At 36.4% G+C, this 23,453-nt stretch overlaps 1 protein-coding gene across 26 annotated transcripts in view; it reads left to right on the top strand.

Moving 5' to 3' along the window:
• Window positions 1–23,453, top strand: part of MLIP (muscular LMNA interacting protein) — a 283,518-nt gene that overhangs the window by 151,749 nt on the left and 108,316 nt on the right. For 16 of the 26 annotated variants that reach the window (XM_082347126.1, XM_082347127.1, XM_082347120.1 and 13 more), the window contains 2 exons: window positions 6,245–7,804; window positions 17,726–17,797. The exons of 4 other annotated variants lie outside the window; for them this stretch is intronic. In XM_082347126.1, the coding sequence (XP_082203252.1) occupies window positions 6,245–7,804; window positions 17,726–17,797 (1,632 nt within the window). The remainder of the gene's footprint in view (window positions 1–6,244; window positions 7,805–17,725; window positions 17,798–23,453) is intronic. 6 more of the 26 variants (XM_082347132.1, XM_082347133.1, XM_082347138.1 and 3 more) reach the window with 2 other exon arrangements.

Genomic DNA, 23,453 nt, shown 5'->3' with positions numbered 1-23,453 from the left:
GTTGTTGCAAACTTCTTGGTGTTGGAATCCTTTGTTCTTGCAGCTGTCCACATAGGTCTGTAGGTCTGGTCACAATGCTCCTATAAACCTTCAACAAGACAGATGTTATTCTGTTCTGCAACTTTTTATCTCTATATGAATGGAAAAGTGTTACACCTTTAAAGTTTAGAGCCTTGAGAATGGGCTATCCTGCATATTTCAGGCTATAGGCAACATTCTTAACTTGTAGCTAAAGCAATAGATACACAGGTTAAAGTAAAAGAAACACATCCAATATGGAGTCAGATTTGTTCTTCCCTATTGCATTAGGGCATGCCTACTCAGGAGGATCTCTTATTTGATTAAGTTAAAGTCACCTGATTAGGAACCTTAAATACATTTGCAAAATCCCTTCACCTTTGCCAGGTTCTATTAGCTAGAATCAAGTCACAGTCTCCATCTGTACTTAAGAGGAGGGGATTAAGGCAGTGTGTGTGGGGGTGGCTGTTTGAGAAGTCATTTTAGGGTGTGTTGGCCAGAATAAGTAAGGAAATCAACACAGTGATGGTAGGGACAGGTGTGACTGAGAAGAAATCTACATAGACTTGTAACTAGGGTATTTACAGGCACCACAGATCTTGGTGCATATGTGTGCATGTGTTTTTATCAGTTAGATTTTGTTGCTTGACAAACAGTGCCAAAATTGTGTTTTCAAAGAACAACCATATATTTAGCTCAAAAATCTGCAGGTCAACAACTTGGCTGTGTTCAACTGGGTGGTTCTGCAGCTCTGGGTCAGGCTCAGCTGATCTTTGCTGTGGTTCACTTACGGGTCTGCAATTGGCTGCTGGGTCAGCTGCTGGCTGGTTAGCTGTCTGGTGGTTGGTTAGCGGAGATGTGGTCTGGTATCTTCCAGGGGACTAGCCTGGGCTCATTTACATTGTGGTAATGCTCTGCACTCAGCAAGCCAGTAAGCCCCAATGCACAAGTGCTTTTCAAGTCACTGTGTCTTGTATCACATTTGCTAACATCCCACTGGTCAAAACAAGTCATATGGTCAGGTGAGGTTAAAGGGTGAGTGAGGAAAAGGACTTTGCCTTTCTTATGAAAAGAGTAGAAAAATGTGGACATTTTTACAGTCTACTACATGATAGTTATTATTATCTTTTTAATGATGAGAAGTATTCTGCTTTATGTTAGGATGAGAGAACCAGTAAAAAAGAAAAAGGATGAATACGTAGCATACAGGGGATAGTTAATGAAATGGGATCCCTGAGAAGGCAAAAGCTGCTGGGATTCAGAGCACAGAGGGAAATTTACTCTTAAAAAGGGAAAAGACATTATTTTTCTTTAGAATGAAGGAAAGGGGATAAGAATAGGTCTAGAAAAAATTTAATTTTTCTGGTAATCGCAATTTTCCTTGGAGAAAAGGAATCTCAGTCATCTGTTGCAAACAACGAGGGAGGTTCTGGGAAAGGGGTTAGTGAGTGCTAACTTTGTGGAAGGCTGTTGTTTAGAACAGGAGAGGAAGCTGAGGTCAAAATATAAGAAAAGAAAAAAAAATCCCAAACGACCCACAAAAAAGCTGAGTGGTACACAGCCCAGCTGAGACTGTAGACCTTAAATTTATGATGACACCAATTTACAGTGCCTTACCCAGCCCATGTGTGAATTAGAAAAAGATACCCCGTCTGCTTAGTGTAGGAAAGTTCAGTCCCACTCTCAGCTGGTGCCCTGGTACAGGACAAGTTCTTAAATCGAGTGCAGTGGTCCTGGGTTCTGTTATATTTTTTAAATAACAGCTTTAAGTAGACTAGGTCTAGGAGCGTAATTGATTTAAGAATAATGATTTGCCAAGTGGATTGGCAAAAGAACAAGATGGCTAGGGTGTTGACAATATTGGCAAGAACGTTGAGATTAAATAAGTATTTCTAAAACCTAAAATGCAAAATAGCAGGGGATGAGGGAGATGAGACTGGCTAGGAGGAGAGGGGCTGTGTTGTGAAGGAACAATCTTGAGTTCATGGTAGATGTGGGAAAGTATTGGTGGCATCTTGAGCATTGGTGTGTTTTGATTAGATTTTTAACAGGTCAGTCTGAAGATAGGTGCAATTGGGTGAAACTAGAAATAGGAATACCAAAAAGATGACTTAAATTGTTCAGGTAAGGAAGGCTGAGAATCTGCTCAGTCACATTGCAAGTGTCCATCAGTGAGAAGAGGACAGATCAGCAGGTTTGTTTAGGATGCCCAGGTGCTATAATGTAATGATTGCATGCAAGGACAAAGGAGAATCAGGAGTTTCTGCCTTGCAGAAACTGTACAGATGCAGGAGAAAGAGCACAACAATATGGACCAACATGGTTCAAATCTTGGGAACTATTCAGACCATCAGGCAGCAGATCAGACATTTTGGCTTTTATTCAGATGTTTTGGAATCTCATGGACACATTAGGAAAAACTGAATATACACAGAAGCAGTTAATTTTATTTATTTATTTATTATTGAAGTATAATTTATTTACAATGTTGTGTTAATTTCTACTGTACAGCAAAGTGATTCAGTTACACACATATAAATATATACATTCTTTTTTTAAATATTCTTTTCCATATGGTTTATCATAGGATACTGAATATATTTCCCTGTGCAGTACAGTGGGACCTTGTTGTTTATCCATTCTCTCTATATATAATAGTTTGCATCTGCTAATCCCAACCTCCCAGTCCATCCCTCCCCCAACACCCTCCCTTAGCAACTGCAAGTCTGTTCTGTATCTCCGAGAGTCTGTTTCTGTTTCATAGATAGGTTCATTTGTGTCGTATTTTAGATTCCACATATAATTGATATCATATGGTATTTGTCTTTCTCTTTCTGACTTACTTCACTGAGTATGATAATCTCTAGTCATATCCGTGTTGCTGCAAATGCCATTATTTCATTCTTTTTTATGGCTGAGTGGTATTCCTTTCTATATAATTCCACATCTTCTTTATCCATTCCTCTGTCTATGGACACTTAGGTTGCTTCCATGTGTTGGCTACTGTGAATAGTGCTGAGAAGCAGTTAATTTGAGATTGACTAAAATGACAAGGCAGCTATACTACAGAGACTGGTTGTTAAAATAACTGATAGCCTCTATTATGCAGGATCCAATGTGGATTTAGGATTAAGACCATCCACTTGATGAGAGCAGAACACTGTAAGCATAATCTGTTACAGAGATTACTGTGAATGTATTCAGAGCTCAGGATAGCTTTTCTAGGAGAAGAGAGTTTTGAAAATGATTTTGGAGGAGGTATGTGGTAAGGGAGCTCAAGGAATCAGAAGAGGGCTGGGGACTGGAGAATATAGCCAGGGGTGATTTTAGAGAGGTGTCTGAAGCAAAGACATCAACAAATATCAGGTTAGAAATAAATGGTGGAGAAGACAGAGAACAAGTTTGAGAGAGAAGGAATTAGAGAACCTAGAGAACAGAACAGGGGTTATTAATGGGAGAGGATGAAAAGATTGATATAATTTGTAGGCATCATCAAAGAAGTTTATTATCATCAGTAAGGGATTTACAGGAAAGAGCTAAAATAAAGGGCCTATTTCGAGCTACTTGACTGAACATTTGACAGGTATCCATCCTTTCTTCCTGCATAAAATTATTCATGCCTTTACTTGCTCTTTTTTTAAAGTTATTAATATGAGGAACTCAGGAAAATGAATCTTTTTCATTAAAAAATGCATTCCCCTCTCCTGGGAATTTTATAAAAATATGGTGCCACATTTTTATATTAGTATAAATTAGGATAACATCAAATTAGAAAAAAACATATTGCAAATGCTTATTAATACATCAAATAGGAAAATATAATAAAAAACATTCTTAGACTTTTCAGAATCTTTCCCTTTGAACTTTTCTTAGAAGTTCTTCAATAATAAGCTATTAGAAAGTACAGTAAAATTCAGAGTTACTTATACTAGGTAAGATATGACTTCATGTAATAGAATGTTTGGTAATTAGAAGCCATAGTCTTGGGGAAATTGGAGGGAACAGTCTTTTCCTCTGATGAGACCCTAAAAAATCACAGTCCTGAGATTTTAACATGATAATTTGGTGGATAATCAGGATGAATTAATGAGTTTGTTATATAAACTGAAGTTATTTGGAAACATGACTGAAAAGGTAATGGAATTTTTATGGCTGTTATTAATTTTCAATTTTTTTTATAACAAAAGCTATGGCATAGCATGCAAAGAGACTGTACATAGCCTCGAAATTTCTTCATTCCTTCCATGAGGACAGACCAATCATCGGAAACAATTAGAGAAGACCTTTCACTTATGGCTAATCACATGAGTTGGTTTTACAAATACTGGATAAGCAGAATTGTTTTTAAGCAAAACTTATGTGAGGGAATTGTTAAGCTTTCTTTCTCAATTTGATTGAATTCTGTTTGATTTTCAATTATCGCTGATTTTCAGATATTCTGGGTTACATGCCAAAATTATTCAAAAATAATTTATGTGGCAAGAATTACGTGTTGCAAATACACAAATGAATTTACATATAAAAAGAGAAAAATATTTTGGGTACATTTGCTCAGAAACTTAGAAGTTTGGGGTGAGTTGTTTGAATTTATCAGTGTTTAGAACTCAAAACTCTTATGATATGAAAATCTTTGCATTAGGACTGACGGACACCTTCTTAACATGTTATAGAGCAAAATCAAGAAATATCTTTTACTGAGTTTATAAATGAAGCTCTTGCTAAGTTTAATTATTATGGTCGTACACTTTTCTGCTATGTAATGCAATGTACATAATATCATTATACAACTTAATATATAACTTAATAAATTAAGTATATAACTTAATAAATACAAATTAATATTTTGAATAACAGATATTCCCTAAATTCTGTATTAGGTACAAATATTTTCTTTTCTCTTATGGATCAATAGACTCAAATCAATAATTTTGAAGGGAAACCTCTGTTTAAACGATTTGGCTTTAGAATCATTTATAATTTCAGTATTTGTCTTAAAGTACTGGATAATTTTAAAAATAGCGCAAGAATAGAGCTAATCAGTTATTTTACAGGCTCTCCCTAGCTTCTCTTGAAAGTGATACATTATTTCTTTATTTTCTTTTTATTTGATGTGGGATTGGTGGCTTGCATTGTTCCAGGCAGATTAGATGAACCTATTTGCAGGGCACCTATAGAGACGTAGACATAGAGAACAGACATGTGGACACAGTGGGGGAAGGGGAGGGTGGGACGAATTGGTAGAGTAGGTTTGACATAAATACACTACCATGTGTAAAATAGATAGCTAGTGGGAAACTGCTCTATAGCACAGGGAGCTCAGCTCGGTGCTCTGTGACGACCTAGATGGGTGGGATGGGGGCAGGGGTGGGAAGGAGGTCCAAGAAGAAGGGGATATAGGTATACATATAGCTGATTCACTTCATTTTACAGCAGAAACTAACACAACATTGTAAAGCAATTATACTCCAATTAAAAAAAAAAAAGATAAAGTACTCTGGCTTCTTTCCATATGAAAGAGTATCTATTCATTCCTTCCAGCATAACTCACATCATTTGTTAACTGTTCATTCTGGCAAGTAATTAGGGAAAATATTTTTCATAAGCTAAAACTCCCTCTCTGTTTCGGCCTTGGCTTTCACTCTCTCAATTTATCATAGTTATGTTGATGTTGAGCGCTGCATGTTTTGAATTCTGGGCATCATTTTCAGGTTTACAATATGTAGGAGTAGTCCACGTTTTTAGAATTTTTAACACTCAAAGTGTGGTAAAGTTTTTAAGGATTGTAGTCATTATTATTATATTATGGTTTATATTCTTGCAATGGAAGAAAACCTATTTCCTTTTCCAAAGTGCATTTTGAAATTTATATTGATGGTGATTTAAATCTTTTCAAATCACGCAATTCCAAAAGGAGATAACTCTTTTAGATTTTTGTCAATGAATTATTTTCCAAAGGGAGACATGCAAATACAATTTTATATTGATGTTCATTCTGGAGAATAAATGAGATATAGTATCTAAGAGTTCACCGTTTATTTATATTTTATTTCAAATTCAAAGCAATGCCCCATTAGCCAAACAGAATTTCTGCCATTTTCTCAAAGGTTTAAGGGCCTCTTTTTGTGTAAACTAATAGGACTGTTTGCATAAACGCGCAAGTGACAAGAATGTTTTGACAGTTTCACAAATGATGTCCTATGACCCTGTCTATTTCTCTTTCCTCTAGTTAACTTCTCCCACTGCCTCTGAGCAGCTTGCCTGTAAACCACCTGCTTTCTCCTTTGTTTCTCCAACTAATCAGAAAACACCACCTGTCCCAGTCGACCTAGCCGGAGCCTCTGTCCTGGAGGAGTTCCACGCGAGGAGGCTGGATGTCAGTGGGGCCCTGGTGGAAGAAACAGCCACGTACTTTCAAACTTCCGCTCACTCTGCACCCTTTTTTGCACCGAAGGGCACGTCCTCGACGTCACAGTTCCCCCATCCCGCTCAATTATCAGGTTCTCACTCATCCAGTCCAAGTGCAGTCCAGCAAAAACCTGGCCTGACGTCTGAAGTCCTCAAGAAGACTGTCACCTCGCCTGTCCTTAGTCCCAGAGAAAGTCCGAGAACCTCTTCTCCTTCAATGTCCTCCGGTGCTTCTCTGAAGTCGAATTCAGCCTCCTACATCCCAGTCCGCATCGTCACGCACTCACTCTCTCCGAGTCCCAAACCCTTCCCCTCCCCTTTCCACGGCTCTTCTTCCACTGTCTGTAGCCAAGCGTCATCCAGCGGGAACGTCTCAAAGTCAGGGGTGAAATCCCCAGTGCCCTCCCGGCTTTCCCTCCTCACTGCCATCCTCAAGTCCAACCCTTCTCACCAAAGACCCCTTTCCCCGGCTTCCTGTCCCACCTTCTCTCTCAACTCCCTGGCTTCTTCCAGGCTCACACTCGATCAAAAAGTTAAACAAACCTCTCCTACGCCTAAAAAATCCCTCTCGAGTTGCTCCCTGCGAGCGGGGTCTCCAGAGCAAAGGGAAAACCAGGTTTCTGATCTCAGCCAGCAATCCTTTCCCTTCCCTTCTTCCACTAAAGCTGCTCCCCTTCCTCTGGCATCCTCCCTTTCTCCCCCCAAACAGGGCAGTAGCAGCCTTGCTTCTTTGAATGTAGAGAAAATGCCATCCCCCACTTCTTTGAAGAGCAGCCCAATGATTTCCCAGCTGCAAACCAGTACCTCCAGTTCTACGGGTCTGCCTCCTGTCCCTCCAAGCTTTTCTCCTCTGTTTTCCAAGGGCAGACAGGATGCTGACCTCAGGGGCCCAGGAAAGCCCAGGGATATTTCCCCACATCCTTCTGCGTTAGCCTCCTTGGCATCATCTTCGGTGTCTCCTCCCACTAACCCAAGAGCCAGGCTCCCCTCTCCAGAGAAATGCTACCATCCTTCCCCAACTCTTTCAAACCTGATAAGCAGATCCAAGAGAGCATCAGCACCTCTCTCTGGCCAGGGGCAGACACCTTTAGCTCCTCCCCCACACCCTGTCTCCAGCGCTGGCTCTGCCTCTCTTCCCCAACTGGGGTGCTCCGTTCTCCCTTGTGCTAATCCGCCCACGGAGGTGCGCCACCTCAGTCCCTCAGCGCTGCACCCAAATCTTACCCTGCCTTCAAGAATTGGGAAATCCGAAAGCTCCATATCTGACCACAGGTCATCTGTTTCATCCCCATCACCTCCCATCTCTCTAACAAGAACCAACGAGCTGATTTCACCTTGTGCATTGTCCATGTCAACAGGCCCTGAAAATAAGAAACACAAGGTATTTTTTTTTTTTTTTTTTTTGCACGTTGCATGGTGCATGTTTCTTTTGAAATACGGAATCATTTTTTTTCAGAGGAAAAATCAGCAATTATGATATTCTTTCTGTTCCTACAAGGAGATAGTGCAAGGGGATCTAGGATTTGGTATATTTGAATGTGTAGATGAATTATAAACTGTCTAAAATTGTGCATGTTTCTGAAAACCTCTTTGATTTTGCAAATCCTCTTATGGTAACCTTTTATATCTGTGGCTCCAAGGGCATTTTTTCCAGGCATAATATGAGTTATATTATTGATCCCAAAGATGGAATTTAGAGCAGTTAGATGGAATTTGGGAATATGATACATTTCTGATTCTTTAATAACATGGACCCTATTATCCATCAAAATATCCTGTACTGATAAAATAGTAGACAGGATTACTGTAAAATGGAATATTATCATATATCAAGCCCCATATGATTGCCCAGCCAATTTGAAAACTTTCTGTTTCCTTTGCTGGCATTTATTTATTAGTAGTAATTTTCTTCCCCTTCTACCATGATGATTTCTTTATTGCTCTCCATACACCTCAAGCTAAATCAATATGGACTTAGCTATATACATGTTGGGCAAAAGAGAATAGAAATTTCCTTTGTATGTGAAAATTATTTGATTTATTATGAACACTGAATACTTAATGATTATAAAATATGGAAAGTATGGACAGGCTGGGTAGAGGGAAGTAGAGTTAAGAGAGGAGAAGTATTGACTTTTTAAATTTTATTTTAACATCTTTATTGGAGTATAATTGCTTTACAATGGTGTGTTAGTTTCTGCTTTATAACAAAGTCAATCAGTTATACATATACATATGTTCCCATATCTCTTCCCTCTTGCATCTCCTTCCCTCCCACCCTCCTTATCCCACCCCTCTAGGTGATCACAAAGCACTGAGCTGATCTCCCTGTGCTATGTAGCTGCTTCCCACTAGCTATCTGTTTTACGTTTGGTAGTGTATATATGTCCATGCCACTCTCTCACTTTGTCACAGCTTACCCTTCCCCCTCCCCATATCTTCAAGTCCATTCTCTAGTAGGTCTGTGTCTTCTTTATTCCTATCTTACCACTAGGTTCTTCATGACCTTTTTTTTTTTTTTCCCTTAGATTCCATATATATGTGTTAGCATACTGTATTTGTTTTTCTCTTATTGACTTTTAAATGCTCTGAAGCGACCCATTGAGGAAGGATGGGAAATCAGCATTTATTTTAATATGAGAAGGGAAACATTTGAAGGAGTTACCCATAGCATTCATTGTTCATTTTTCCTGGAGGAAGGCAACTCTGCCCTAGAGTGTACCGGCTTCCCAACTGTTCTCATGTGATTTAAGACATAGAGTTTAGACACTTAGGATTCAGTCAGTATTCTATAAATGAAATAAAATTCTGAAAGTGTCTGTATTAGGAGGGGGTTTGGATTTTCAGTTCAACACATTGAAATAACACCATTTTGGAGTGTCCAAGTTGGTTCCATGGAGATTGTGTTCAACTCTGTCACTGTTGGGATGATGAACTTACCATGGAAAAGATGAAACAGCCCACATGATGCTGTTAATATGTTACAATACAATTCAACTTACAAAGCATGCTTTAGACATCTACTGTATGCCCACCACTATACTAGCTTTTTTGTGGATGTGTTTTATTTTTAAGGAAAATAATCCTTTGTCTTAAAAATATATTTTATTCAGCAAAACAACATATATATAACGTGGAGAAGCTATAGAGAGTTATTAAATCTACAGTAAAGCTAGAAAACAAGGATAAGGCAATATTAATATAACATAATACAGATTATGTATAAAAGTTCACTGAATTCAGTATAAGAGAAATATTATTATGGGATATGGTTAGTAAGGGAAGTTATCATAAATGTCAGGCCTGTTGGAAATGTTTAGGATTTAGCTTAATGAAGAGGAAAGCAGGTGGCATTTCAGAAATGGTAAACAACTCCACCAAATATACAGATGATGATCCCAGAGGAGTATATGTGGACACGTAAGAAGATTGGGCTTATCATCGAATAGTGATGATAGTAATGATAATTACAGTAACAGATATCAAATACTTTCTGTGAGTCAAGGACTATCCTAGTAGTTACACAAAGTAGTTAAAATTTAATTAAAAGGGACCATGTTAGTTAATTTTGTCACGACCATATGAGATTGGTAATATTATTTTCTTCATTCTGTATACCAAGAAACTGTAGTTCAGTGAATAACTTGCCCAGGTTACATTTCTTATACTGGCAGAGCTGACATTTATATTAATTGAAATCTACTGATTCCTGAAGCCATGTTCTTTATTACTGAGATTTATTGCTACAAAGCAATAACTCATATTAATTATCATTTTAGCCTTATTTATTAATTCTCATGAAGGAATGAAATGATGATTAGAATTACCAATTTACATAATATTTGGATCATTTTAAAATGTATTTTTCAAGATTATTAAGTCCTTGTACTTTAAACTTCAAAGCAAATGGGATGGAGGAAATCTAATTTTCTCTCTAAGTTCGAAAATATGATTTATTTGAGGTGAAATGACCTGGTGATTATCTTTTCAATACATATGTGTGATTATGGAATTCATTTGTAATGTATTGAAAAAAAACCCCTGGTGATCTAAACATTACTTTTTCCTGAATTTATTGGCAATTATCTCTTAAACCATACTGCCTTACACTTATTCTTTACCTTTATGAAAAGTAGTTTTACTCCACAGGCTTCTTAGAGGGTTTCTGTTTGTGGTTCACTCTGTTCTGTTCATGTTTTGTCCCATTTTTGGAGAGTTGGAAAAGGATGAGCCCAGAGCGGCTTCTGATGAAGTCCTTTTTTGCCCTAAAATCAAGTTTTTTGAAGACCTGTTACTCCCCAGCTCATTTACTGCCCCCAGTATTGAAGAATTTTCAGTGTTAGCTTTATTTTTTCTGCTTATTTTCTTTATTTCCAAGTTAATAAAGTTCAAACTTGTAGAAATGCTTCTTAAATTTGATGAACATGTATGAAAATATGGAGAATGATTATAATTAATCCATTTTTATCTGTTCCTTTGAACATAAAAAATGTTTCTTATAATGGGTAAAATTTATGATAACTTTTGCAAAATTAGTTTCTCTTGAGACATATTTATTTGTCATATTTATCATATACATATCATATAAATATTTGTCATATTTATTTCCTCCTTGCTTCCTGCTGTTATCTCTGTAGGTAAAAAATCAGTATGTGTATATATATATAAGTAAAACTATTATTTGCAAGAATTGTAACTTGAGTGTAAAAAGTTCACTAAAATGGACACTGTTGGATACTGGAAGAGATAAATCTTATTGCAGTTTCTTTTGATGTTTGATTCGTTTTGTTTAAATTGCTAAGATTATTTTATAGATTGATAGGACGAAATAGACAAACGCTTTGGGATATCAAAGAATTTATATGCTTTTATGGACTGTTTCTTGTCTGGCTCGTTCCACTGTGGTGCTAATCTGAGCACAGAACCCTCTTTGAAGTCAAAGAGTTTCAGATTTAGATCAGCTTCACTCAGTACCAGATCCTGAAAGGAAAGAGGTCCTAGAATACAGATAGCCATCAAATTAAAACATCAATGCTTGAAAGATATTAGTTCCAAGTCTGGCCTTACTGTCCTTTGATATGAAAATGAAATGGAACAGCTAGCTTAGGCTGGGCTAAATCCAGGTATAAGATATGTTTGATGTTTCTTTTTCATAGATAGAATCTTAAAGTTCGGAATCTGCTTTTATTAGTATAATAGCTATATTCTAATTTCAGATATGGTTGAAAAATATTATTTCACATTATAATCATGGTCCTAGACAGGATGAGTGTCTCCCTGAATGTTGCTCCTATGGCTCTTTGATCAATGTGTATATTGTCTGAGACACTTTTTCCCCTTGGGAAAGCCTGAATATCAGAAAATTAATCTATGGAGTTGTATTTGGGTTCCCAATATCTTTTGCCTTCATTATAATTTACATTTTTCTCCTAACGAGTTATCATGGTGTTCCACATGGAAATTTGGGATGGCCATTACATCAAAACCTCATACATTTTGCCCCTCAATGATGATGGTCTGAAGCTCTGTGTAGGCTTCAGTGGTGTCACTGCCCTGGCCTGAAAGCTAGCTGGACACATGGATTGGTTAGGGAATCAGTTGGGAGCTTTTGGATATTTCATGAACTTTTATAGCTGATGTTTTATTTATAAACTCTCATTCTTTTAAGGCATCATATCATTTCCAAGTATATCACACTGAAAACTTGGTGGTTACAAGCTTCTATGTGATTTTCTCCATTTCTTTTTTTTTTTTTTTTAATTTTATTTATTTATTTTATTTATGGCTGTGTTGGGTCTTCGTTTCTGTGCGAGGGCTTTCTCTAGTTGTGGCAAGCGGAGGCCACTCTTCATCGCGGTGTGCGGGCCTCTCACTATCGCGACCTCTCTTGTTGCGGAGCACAGGCTCCAGACGCGCAGGCTCAGTAGTTGTGGCTCATGGGCCCAGTTGCTCGGCAGCATGTGGGATCTTCCCAGACCAGGGCTCGAACCCGTGTCCCCTGCATTGGCAGGCAGATTCTCAACCACTGCGCCACCAGGGAAGCCCGACTTTCTCCATTTCTGCTGATCCTTACATAATCTGGGAAATGAACAGAAGGAAATGTACCTCCATGAGCAAAACTGGTCAATCTGAGTTCAAAACAAATCACTCATTCGTACAATAAATATGTATTGAGTGCTTATTATGTATACGTTTCAAAGTTGTGAAGATGTTGAAACAAATAAAATTGCAAAAAATGCATGCTAAAAGAACATTTATATTCTATGGTGAAAGAGAAACAGTCCACAACCCTCCCCCTCCCCAATAAGTAAATTTTCTTGTATGTTAGAAGATCATAAGTGGTATAGAGAAAAGTATAGCAGGCTAAGAGGTGGTTGTCACCAATTTATGTTGGGTGGCAGAGATAGGTTTCTTTGAAAGGGTGACATCCAAGGAGGTGATGCTTCTTGAGAGAGTATAGTTAAGCCCTTCCTCAGGGTCTTGTTGTTTATGTAATTTGAGGTCCTGGCATTTACCTGTACTTAAAGTGTAACCATGAGTTCAAATCCCTGATTCTCAAGGCAAATAGTACAGTTTGCTTTGAGATCTTATAGGTCTTTATTACTAGAGCCTGTGGTGAATTTTATGTGTCAGTGATGGGGGTGGTGGTGAGGAGAGCGGTGGGAAGTATTTTCTGAAGGGGAAGGGTGTGTTCTTGCTATCCCCACCTTCACACCCAGGATTTATGTTACAATATCTAGCATTGCCTATAAATAGAATTAGCTCTGATAAACTTACATACAAAATGCAATTTCCTTTTTTAAACCTAAACTTTGCCCTGTACCTGTCATCTAGTGAATATTTAACAGATATTTATGGAAAGATGACTAAAACCATAGATTGCAAATTTGAGAGATATAGTAGTTATCACTGAATTTTTTGCTGGATTCAAAGTCAGGCTGGTCGGTTCTACCTTGTATGATTAGCTAATGGTGATTCCAGCCTGTAATATTACAGCCTATTCTTATTATTTAAGTTATAATTACAGTGACTAGAGTGATCTGTAATTTTAAACCGAGGAAGGGAAACCAATGAATTTGCTTTCATACCTGGAAGTCTTGACATACTAGAAAAGAAATATGCTCCAAATTTGGATATTGTTAAGAGAACCTAAAAGAAATATACTGAACACAAAAAGTATCTCTTATGGCAACAAGAATGATGTTTGGACTGAAAAGGAAAGGCTACATGTGTCTTAGAGATGCATAAAGCCCAAGATAGATGAAGAACTAGAAAGGACATCTAGTTGCTTTAAATAAGTTCATGTCTCCTGGTCTAGATAAATCATATCTCAAAAAACAGATGAAATTTCTAATTCTATTGCAAAAGTATTGTAAATGATGGGAAAGAGGAGATTTACCAGAAAAAAAGAAGCAAGCTGTTTTTTAACACAAAAAATGGAAGGTAAATTCTGAAAATTATGGCAAATTCTTAGGTTGTGAATGTTTACCAAAACAGTTATAACTGGAAGTCAGACATTTTCTTCAAGCAATAGACATTTTATTGAATGCTTTCCAGCTTCTAGCTTTTGTGATGTCTTTCATGGTATCTTGAACAAGGAGAGATATTTGAGAAGTAGTGATATATTTCTGTGAATTCTGAATGCTTAATCCAAAGCATCCTCGAGATCACTGTCTATCTCATCACCTTATTTTAATTTTATGCATATTATTATCTCTCTATGGCTTTTCTTTTGCTTTCTTATTTATTTGTTTGTTTATTGTTTGGTTCAGTTCATTAAGATGTAAGCTCTAGAGAGTAAAGGCTTTGTGTGTTTGTTTACTGCTGAATCACCAATACTTAGAGCAATGCATGTCACAAAGTAGATACTCAATAATATTTTGTTGAGGGAATCCATTAGTTGAACTACCGTATCCAAATAAATTTACAAGGTGGATTGATGCCCACCAGGTTGACAGAACCCAGTAGGCAAGAGCTCCCTATCCTTGTATGTGACTTGAATGAAGATAAAGATGATATGCCTAAAAAATCGTTCATGAAATAATATAAAAGTATTATCTTTGCAGTTTACAATGACTGACAAATCTAATCAGAGAAATTGGATAGAGATAATACCTTAAGTGCTATTTTTGGATCTAGAGGGAAAAAAGCATAACTACAGGATGGAGTTTAATTTCAACAAATGTTAAGAAAAAGATGAAAGGATTAGGAATTTTAGGTGATACTATACTCAATGTGATCCAACAATATAAAATAACCTCAACTGCATTCTGTGTTTTCTAAACACACCACAAAAACCAAGGAGGCAATTCCAATGATTATCATCTTCACTGTATTAATTGAGTTTATTGTCAATATCATGTCAGTGATGATGATATTCTACTTTGTGTTAAAAATACATCTAGGTAAACACACCTTTTAAAAATTTATATATAATAGTGTGTTAATCCCAAATTCCTAAGTTATCCCTCTCCCCATGTTTCCACTTTGGTAACCATAAATTTTTTTTTAGAAGAAATGCAAATGTTCTTTTATTTTATTTTTAAATTTTTCTTATTTTTTGGCTATGTAGGGTCTTTATTGCTGAGCGTGGGCTTTCTCTAGTTGTGGTCAGTGGGGGCTACTCTTTGTTGCAGCGTGCAGGCTTCTCATTGCAGTGGTTTCTTTTGTTGTGTTGCATGGGCTCTAGGCATGTGGGCTTCAGTAGCTGTGGCATGTGGGCTCAGTAGTTATGGCTCGTCGGCTCTAAAGTGCAGGCTCAGTAGCTGTGGCACACGGGTTTAGTTGTTCCGTGGCATGTAGGATCCTCCCGGACCAGGGCTCAAACCCATGTCCCCTTGCACTGGCAGGTGGATTCTTAACCACTGCACCACCAGGGAAGTCCCCATAAATTTTTTTTGAAGTCTGTGAGTCTGTTTTATAAATACATTCATTTGTATCATTTTTTTACACATTGTAAATCAACTATACTCTAATATAAACTAAAAATTAAATTAAAAAAATTTAAAGGAATATTGACAGAGGAAAGGGATAGTGAAATTCTTCAGCTGAGGATCGGTAAGGAAGGGGTAGATGGAAACAGCAGTATAACTATCACCCAGAAGAGAGTTCTTAGTCCAAGCAGGGAAAAAGAGGACCAAGGTCCTATAGGAGTAAGTTAGCAGGAAACATATTTTGGCTCAATATAAAGGGGAATTTTGTACCAATTCTAACAGTTAGACCTAAATGTGCTGCCTTGGGAGGTAGGCAATTGTTCATGGTGTGGCTGAACAGAGGATCAGAGAGATTGATGCCTTGGATGAGGGGGTTGAAACAGATTGCCTTCAATATCACTTCTAATTCAAAGATTATATGGCATTACATTTATAATAACAAGATATTGCTCTGTAGAGGCTTCACCAACTATATTCTTTAGGACAGCTGCGGATAGGAGAACAAACATTATAAATGATTATGCATCCTGAAAGGAGAGGCAAGGGCATATGGCAGGTATATCACAGTTGTTGGGCTGGAGCACCCTTGTCCATATCCCAGCTATGATTTAGTAGCTAGTGACCTTGGATAAGTTTCTTAACATCTGTCTGCTTTAGTTTCCATATATAAAGTAAACATAATGTAATATCTACATAATAGGTTTGTTGTGAAAATGAAATGAGATAATACACATTAAGTTTTCAGAAGGGTACCTGGCTTGTAGTGATTGTTATCTATTATTATTGTTGCAACTATTGCTACAGTTAAATATCCACAAACCATTGTGGAGTATTAATAACATATTTTATTCTGCATTATTTGTTTGTTTAGATATTCCTTGGGAAAAAGTATCTTATAGAGAAGCATGGATATTGGATCCAGATGGGCCTGGATTCCAAATCTGTTTGTTTTTTATGGGCTGTGGTCTTAGATGAGTCACCTGAGCTCACCACATCTCCTTTTCCTAATGACTCTTTAGTTATAGGGATTCTGCAAAATTAAATGAGGCAATGCATGTCATTCGCCTAGTCATAGATGTCAGCTCTAATTCCACATGCTGAGATGGCATTTTACTTTAGTGCTTATCCAAATACATTATTTTCTGGAGACCATAGCAGTGCTGGATCAATAGAGAGACTTATAATTAATGACTTTAGTCATTAATTATAAAATTACAGGATTCTGCTTCAGTAGGTAAGCTCAAGTCTTGAAGGGACCAGAGGCTTTCTTCTTCCAGGTCTGGCATTTTGATTTTTTTCTACTTGAACTTCTTCTTAAGGAATATGAATGTGCCAGCCTCTTACCTTCCTCACACCAGTTGAATAAGGGTTACACCAATGCCATCTATAAAATTCAAGGTTTTATTTTACTTGATTACACTGTCTTCTTCTGTAGATCCTTTGGTCTTCTTTCCAGGGGACAAAGACAGCCTGGAGCTGTGTGCCAGTTTCCCACTGGCTCTGGGCTAATGGGGAAGCTGCCTGAGAGCTTTTGAAGTGAGAGGAACCTTGAGTTTAGTTAAGCAGCTTGGGACCCAGAACAATATCAAAACTGGGTCTTTGGTTATGTATATGATACTGGTTTCTACAACTTTCTCATGCTCAACCCTCTCCCCCAAATACTTCCCAAAACTGAACTAGATTACTCTGAGTTTTACTTAAAACTCAGAATGTTTTCTCATTTGATTCATTAACATCACTGTATTAGAAAGTACAGGAGAGGGTGGTGAGGTTTAAAAAAATGAAATTAAGATCAAGAGCATGGCCTTCTAGTTCTTCCATTATGGAGTTAAATTGCTGATATCACTTCTATTCAAAATACACTACTTTCTAAAAATTACTGCTAAATTTTATGTGTTCTGATCATTGTTTTTATGAATGATGCAAGAGAATGTATTGAGTTCAATTAAACTTATTGGCATAATTTTTGTTAATTATGGCACTATAAAAAAGAATTGCTTTCCTTTGAGAATAAAGCAAAAATACCCCAAATATTTATGCAGTAGTATTCCTCTCAGGGCATGCTGCTAATGAGAAATTTATATATAACTTTGTAAAAATGAATGTTTTTAAGTTCTGAAATGATATAGCATATACTTGCCTATAATCCCTAGGCTGCTATTTTACTGTGATATTTCTTTGCTTGTCATTCTAATAAAATATTAACATGATAAACTAATTTTTTTCTGTCAAAAACAAGTGTTGAAGCATAATCACTGTTTTCTTCACTTGATAACATGAGGTTTAACTTTATAGAACTAGTCTAAATTTATGTCACGTTCTTTCCCCTTTTCAACTCCACTCTTGCTTTCTGGTTACCCCCATTCTAGCAATACAAGACCAAGTCCAGCTACAAGGCTTTTGCAGCAATCCCAACAAACACATTGCTTTTGGAACAGAAGGTCAGTGTTGGCTCAAAAGCAGACTGAATTTTGGTGATGTTTTCTAAAATTGCTTATGTCATTTTTTTATGTTTAAAAAAAATTCTGTTTTCAAATTCTGCCTTTACTAAAATAAAATGCTGCTCTTAGTTTAGGATGACGTGGTGAAAGCATCTTGGTGGATAGAATCGGAGACATCATTGATTTATTGGTACAGTCTTGGTAGGAGCCTGGAGTTATCCAAGCTACTAAGCAGCTCTGAGAAACTTGATTCAGATTTGGGTACATCCCTGTCCTTTGGAATTTTAAATGGTTATTAATATTTAAGAGCTTCTACCTCTATTCACATTGATCAATAGAGTAGAGGTAAAATGGGGTTACGTGTGGGCAACTGGCCACCTTTGAAATTTGATGATTAATAGTGGCTTCCACAGGGTGGAAATATTTTAGCCAAACATCCAACTTAGCCTCTTAAATCCCATCACGGTCTGAACATCTTTATCCATTTTCCTCAACCATTGATCTGACCTCCATGAATGGGAGGGAGAGGTTGAGATCCCTTCCAATGACCCAGCTACTTTCACATGGCTCCAGGGTATTTTTGACTTGCTATTGAGTCGCTAACTATAAAATTACAGGATTCTGCCTCAGTAGGTAAACTAAATTAAAGCCCCTTGTTTCATAAGTCCATTACAAAGGCTCAAATGAAGCCCCAGTGGAGGATCATATCAGAATTGAAGTGAATCCAATTACCAAGTCTAGGACATGACACATTTCTTATGTTATTTTTATGATATTTATGTTGGCAATTTATCTTTGCATGAAGCCCATTTTTTTCTGTGCAATTATAGTGTTTCAAATAATGTTATAATTTGTCAAAATGTTAATGTTTGCAACCAGGTGGTATTTTGACCACTGGCTTATGAGCCTACTACATTCTTGTTATTTTAGCATGATCTGGAGAATAAAACTGTTATATATTCTCTTGTCTAAAAAAGTAGGAATTGTTAGTGGGAGATGCTAAGTGGTATATAGGTGAACATTGGTTGGCAGTATCTCTTATATCATGTATCTCTGATAATAAATTCCCAATTATCCGCCTGTGGCCCAGAGTCTATGCTCTATATACCTGAATGCCTTGAACTGGGGGGTGGGGGGTGAGGGAGCCAGCTGTAACTTTTTCTCTAGCTTCTCTTCTGAATTTTGACCTTCTATGGTTCATTGAAAGACGAGATGGGCATAAAACACCAATTTCAGGAGGTTTCAAGAGGCTTCAGGAAGTGACACCTTCACCAGATGCCCCTTATCCTATTTTCTAGAGTTAAATATTATGTGGAGTCATAGTAGAAGTGTTCCCTCACCATAGACCTTCTCCCCATTTCAGATGGACATTTCCATCTGAAATCTGGTCACAAGTGCCTGCCTTCACAGAAATGGGAGAAACTCTCCCACCCAGTAGCCAGGCAGAGAGAATAGGGGCTGTTGTGCCACAGTGTCCTTCCCTCATGCTGGCCAGCTCTCTTCTCTTCCAATTCAATGGATTTTAGAGATTATAATCCATTAGTCAGTCATTAAAAATGAGGAATGATTAGCTTAATTTCAAATTGCATCACAAACCCGTTTCATAAGTGTCTATGGTGGTATCGCTTTGCATTGAACCTAATGCAAGTTCATATGGGAGAGGTTTTGTGTTTTTAATTTTGAATAAAACATACTGTTCAGTAAAATTATTATTTTTATTTTTAGTACCACAACATGTAAATATCATGATATCTAGTTTAAAATATCTAAGTTTAAATATCATGATATCTAATTTAAAATATCTAATACAATTATCTAGTGTGGATAATGGTCTCTTGGCTAAGATGTTGTTTTGGGACAATAAGTATTTAAATTCTTCAAAGGTCACAGGATATAACATGATGTTTGTTTTTCTTTAGAGCCTTTTATAATTCCACATTTTTTTTTTTTTTTTTTTTGCTGGCTTTCCCATGTTATGTATTCCTCAATGAGAGATTTTACTTTGTAAGAATTTTTAAATAACAAAAGTATTATCCCAAGATTTTATGAGAGTTTATTTCTATTTTCAGTAATATTTCTTGAATGATATTGTGCTGTTTCTATCATGATTGCTGTTTTTTAAAAATAAATCTGGTAATTTCGATCTTTTTGCCCATCTGTTTATACAATAGAACTCATCCTATGCCATTAAAATCAAAGGGACTTATTTCTGAATTGAGTGAGTAAATTAAAACTCTAATCATCAGAGACTCATCTGTTTGGGAGAGGATTAACATTTTGGAATATTTTAAATCACAGAAGGTTTTCTGAGATCCCTTTAATATCTTACAGAACAGCACAATTAAGGGGTACGGTGATGGCGCAGTGTCATTACAATATTCTGTTAGGGTCCGTGCTGTGGAACAACTTGAAGATAGAAAAAGCACATTTATTTCGTCTTAAGATGGATGGGCAATTAATTCTCTCCCCCAACCAGATTTTTTACACCACATTCTGTTTTATAGCATATAGTATAATTAATGAGGAACCAGAATCACTTTAAAAAATAATACTATTTTTAAAAGCAAAATTTTCTCCAAATTGAAATACAGGCATCCCTTCCAATCAGACATTAAGTTTTCATTGAATCCTTGGATTGGTTTCAGTTTTAATCACCCCTTGATGAAGCCCATAATTTTCAAAAGAGTACATTTTGTTGGCAGGGGACACGAGGTTTCTGATACTTCAATTCTGTAATTTATTGTCCGCGTCAAACTTAAATTTATAGCTTATTCGGTTTTCTATCATTTTTTCCCCTATGAACGTTTAGGAGGGAAACATTTTAAACTAAAGCCTTAACTAAGGCTTTACAGGCATCATATTTTAATGTGTTGGCATTGGGGTCTTTGACTTAATCTCCTGCCAATAATCATCTTCTCTAAGACTGAGATTGAGACAAGTGATTATAAAGCAGGAACAAAATAATGAGATGAACGTGCATTTGTGACTGTCCTTATTACAATATGTTCAACAATATACTGGGCTCTGTAGAGGAAATAATTTTGATATGGACATTATTTTTTAGTCTCAATGTAGGTACTGCTGTCCTTTTCAGAGAATGTTGACGATCTCTCTCTCTCTTATTGACTAATTTTTCTTCTTAATCATCTTAGTCCGATAGCAATAGGTAAAAAGTTAAAATTAAACTGAAGGGCACATATTAATATTCTAAATAAATGGATTATTATTTTTATTGAGCAATTGTATTAAGGAAAGGAAAGATGAAGGGATATTTCCTTGAAATCAAATAATGCGAATATATATTGTCTCACAGTGATTAATTTTTTTCCATGAAAGAATACACTTTTTCCTTGTAAGTAGTTTATCTGTTCCCTTCCTCACAATTATTTCTCAGGATAAAATCAAGGCTATGGTTAGGTACTGTTTCCCAACAAATGATATTACTATGCATTTAATTCATAAGCTTAATGTGTTTGAAAGAATTTTAGAGTAGCTCAATTTTATAAATAGCACCTATAAATTATAAGATTAATTATTTAAATGAAAGTTACAGGAGAAAAATTATTTTATTTTTCCTGGTGGAAGGAGGATAAAGAACAACCGTTTTGAAGACAGTAGTAAAAACTGTGCTACAAAAATAGAAAGGTAAAGATTTGAGATATCTTGTCAATTGTCAAATCATTTTATTCTAAGTTGCCAGTTTAATTTTTTAAAACATGAGTTGGTAAACTCCAATCTGATTAAACATATGTCTTTGGGTGAGACTATTTTAGGATCTTTGCGTGTCTCAAAAATTTAACAAAATCTGGTTACCGACTTAGCATATGGTCTAGACTAGAGAGACATCTCTTAATTTAGGTTAGTTCAAGAAGTAAATGTGTTCCCAATTTCTTTAACAATGGGAAAGTGCCCAGGACCCAAATCTATACAAATCTATACTAATTGGTTCTTCTTGGGCAGTTGTCTACCATGCAACTATTTCTTTTAAGGCGCTTACTAAACCATATTAAAGTGTGCATATTGGTTGTTGTTTTTTTTTCCCTACTATAAAGTATTTGAGAAAATCTGTTTTGTTAAACAGTCATTGAATGAATTAATTTAGTTTGCACCTGGGTAGGTCTCTTAAATTTCCAATTTTATTCCACACGATTTTAAAGCAATTTTTTGCTCATAGGATTGTAAAAATAAGGGGGCCTCATATATGGCAATTGGGATGATGATAAGCGTCTTCCTTTAGGGTAGAATAAGCTTCATCAATTCTAATTCCATGGAAAAGATATAAAAGGCCTTCTGCTACAAGGAAAGTAAGTTGGTTTTAGACTTGGTACCTTTTAATGGTTAAAGAATGCAATCACAATGGCTGCCATACTGAGTACTTTAGCATGTCAGACACTGAGCTAAATGCTTTACTATCCTCACAACTCTGTGAAAATTTTGGTGCTCCAAAATGTCAACTAAATTTCCCAAAGCTGCAGGGCTAGTGAGTTGCTGAAATGGACCTTAAGTGGGATCTGATTATCCCCTAGCTTTGCCCTGCTCACCATGCAACAGTGACATCAATTAGCTAAAGTGAAATATTGAGCAAGAGGTGATGTTTTGGATAATTTTTTATTACTTGCTAAAAGATATTTAAATCTTCATTAAATTAGAGCAGCAAAAGGTTTTTTTTTGTTTTTTTTTTGTTTTTGTTTTTGTTTTTAATGAGGAACAGTTAAAGGGAATTGGAAATAACTTAGTTCTGACAAGACTTAAGTTAGTGAGGGTTTACAAAGCAGCCCAATTTTCTGAGTTATTAAAAGAGAGGTGGTGAATTACAGTAGAGGAGGTGCTGGCAGGGAATCAGGAACACCCTTCTGATATACTTGATTAAACGAAGAAAAAGTCTAGAGGCTTTGAAATTAAGCCTTCAGGAACAGGTTTGAAACTGGCCGTAATGACTTGCCAAAACTCCCTTCCTTCTGTGTGAGAGGAACAGACATTTAATCCTCCAGAGATCTTGGGATTAAAAACAGCAAGTAAATTTCCTCAATTCTTGAAATTTTTAAACCAATCATATGAAAATAATCTGCTGATAAATATTCCTAGACCTTTAAAGAAGCTGTAATTTTATATATTGGAGGCCCCTTTGGCTTACAGCATACATTTCCCCCTTTTCTTCAGATCTGAATGCTATTCATACCTGAATCTCCAACTAGAGAATCAAAATAAGATTTATTTAGCTGAGAATATCTCCAATCCTACAAATGGTTTTGTATTAATGCCTAAAAATCAAGCAAATCTCTTGTAGTCACAGGATTTATTCTACCAAATAGCTGGTCAGATTAACAAAGTATAGCAGTTTCTGGGTTCTGCCTGAATTGATTTTGGGGAGGTTAATTTTATCATTATTGAAATACAGTACTCGCCCATGAAATTTTTGAAATCCAATCCAGTTAGATAGTCCAGGCATCACAAAAAGTTTACAAGCCCTTTTAGAGTATCCTTCCTTTGGAAGCAGTTTACTTTCTAACTCTACTTAGAGTGCAACTAATTCATTCTATTTTTAGATTTTTAGAACTTAATCCTATTTCCAAAGAGAGCAGGTTCTAATCAGTCTGCTGATTCAATATATCTGACTTAACAGTGTTTGCAATTCCATGAGAGATGCTCCTTTTGG

Source organism: Balaenoptera borealis (genome assembly GCF_965194805.1).
Source record: "Balaenoptera borealis genome assembly, chromosome: 12".
In the NCBI taxonomy this organism is placed as follows: domain Eukaryota; kingdom Metazoa; phylum Chordata; class Mammalia; order Artiodactyla; family Balaenopteridae; genus Balaenoptera; species Balaenoptera borealis.
Note: the sequence above shows the minus strand (reverse complement) of the source record. Positions and strands in the feature narration are given on the sequence as shown.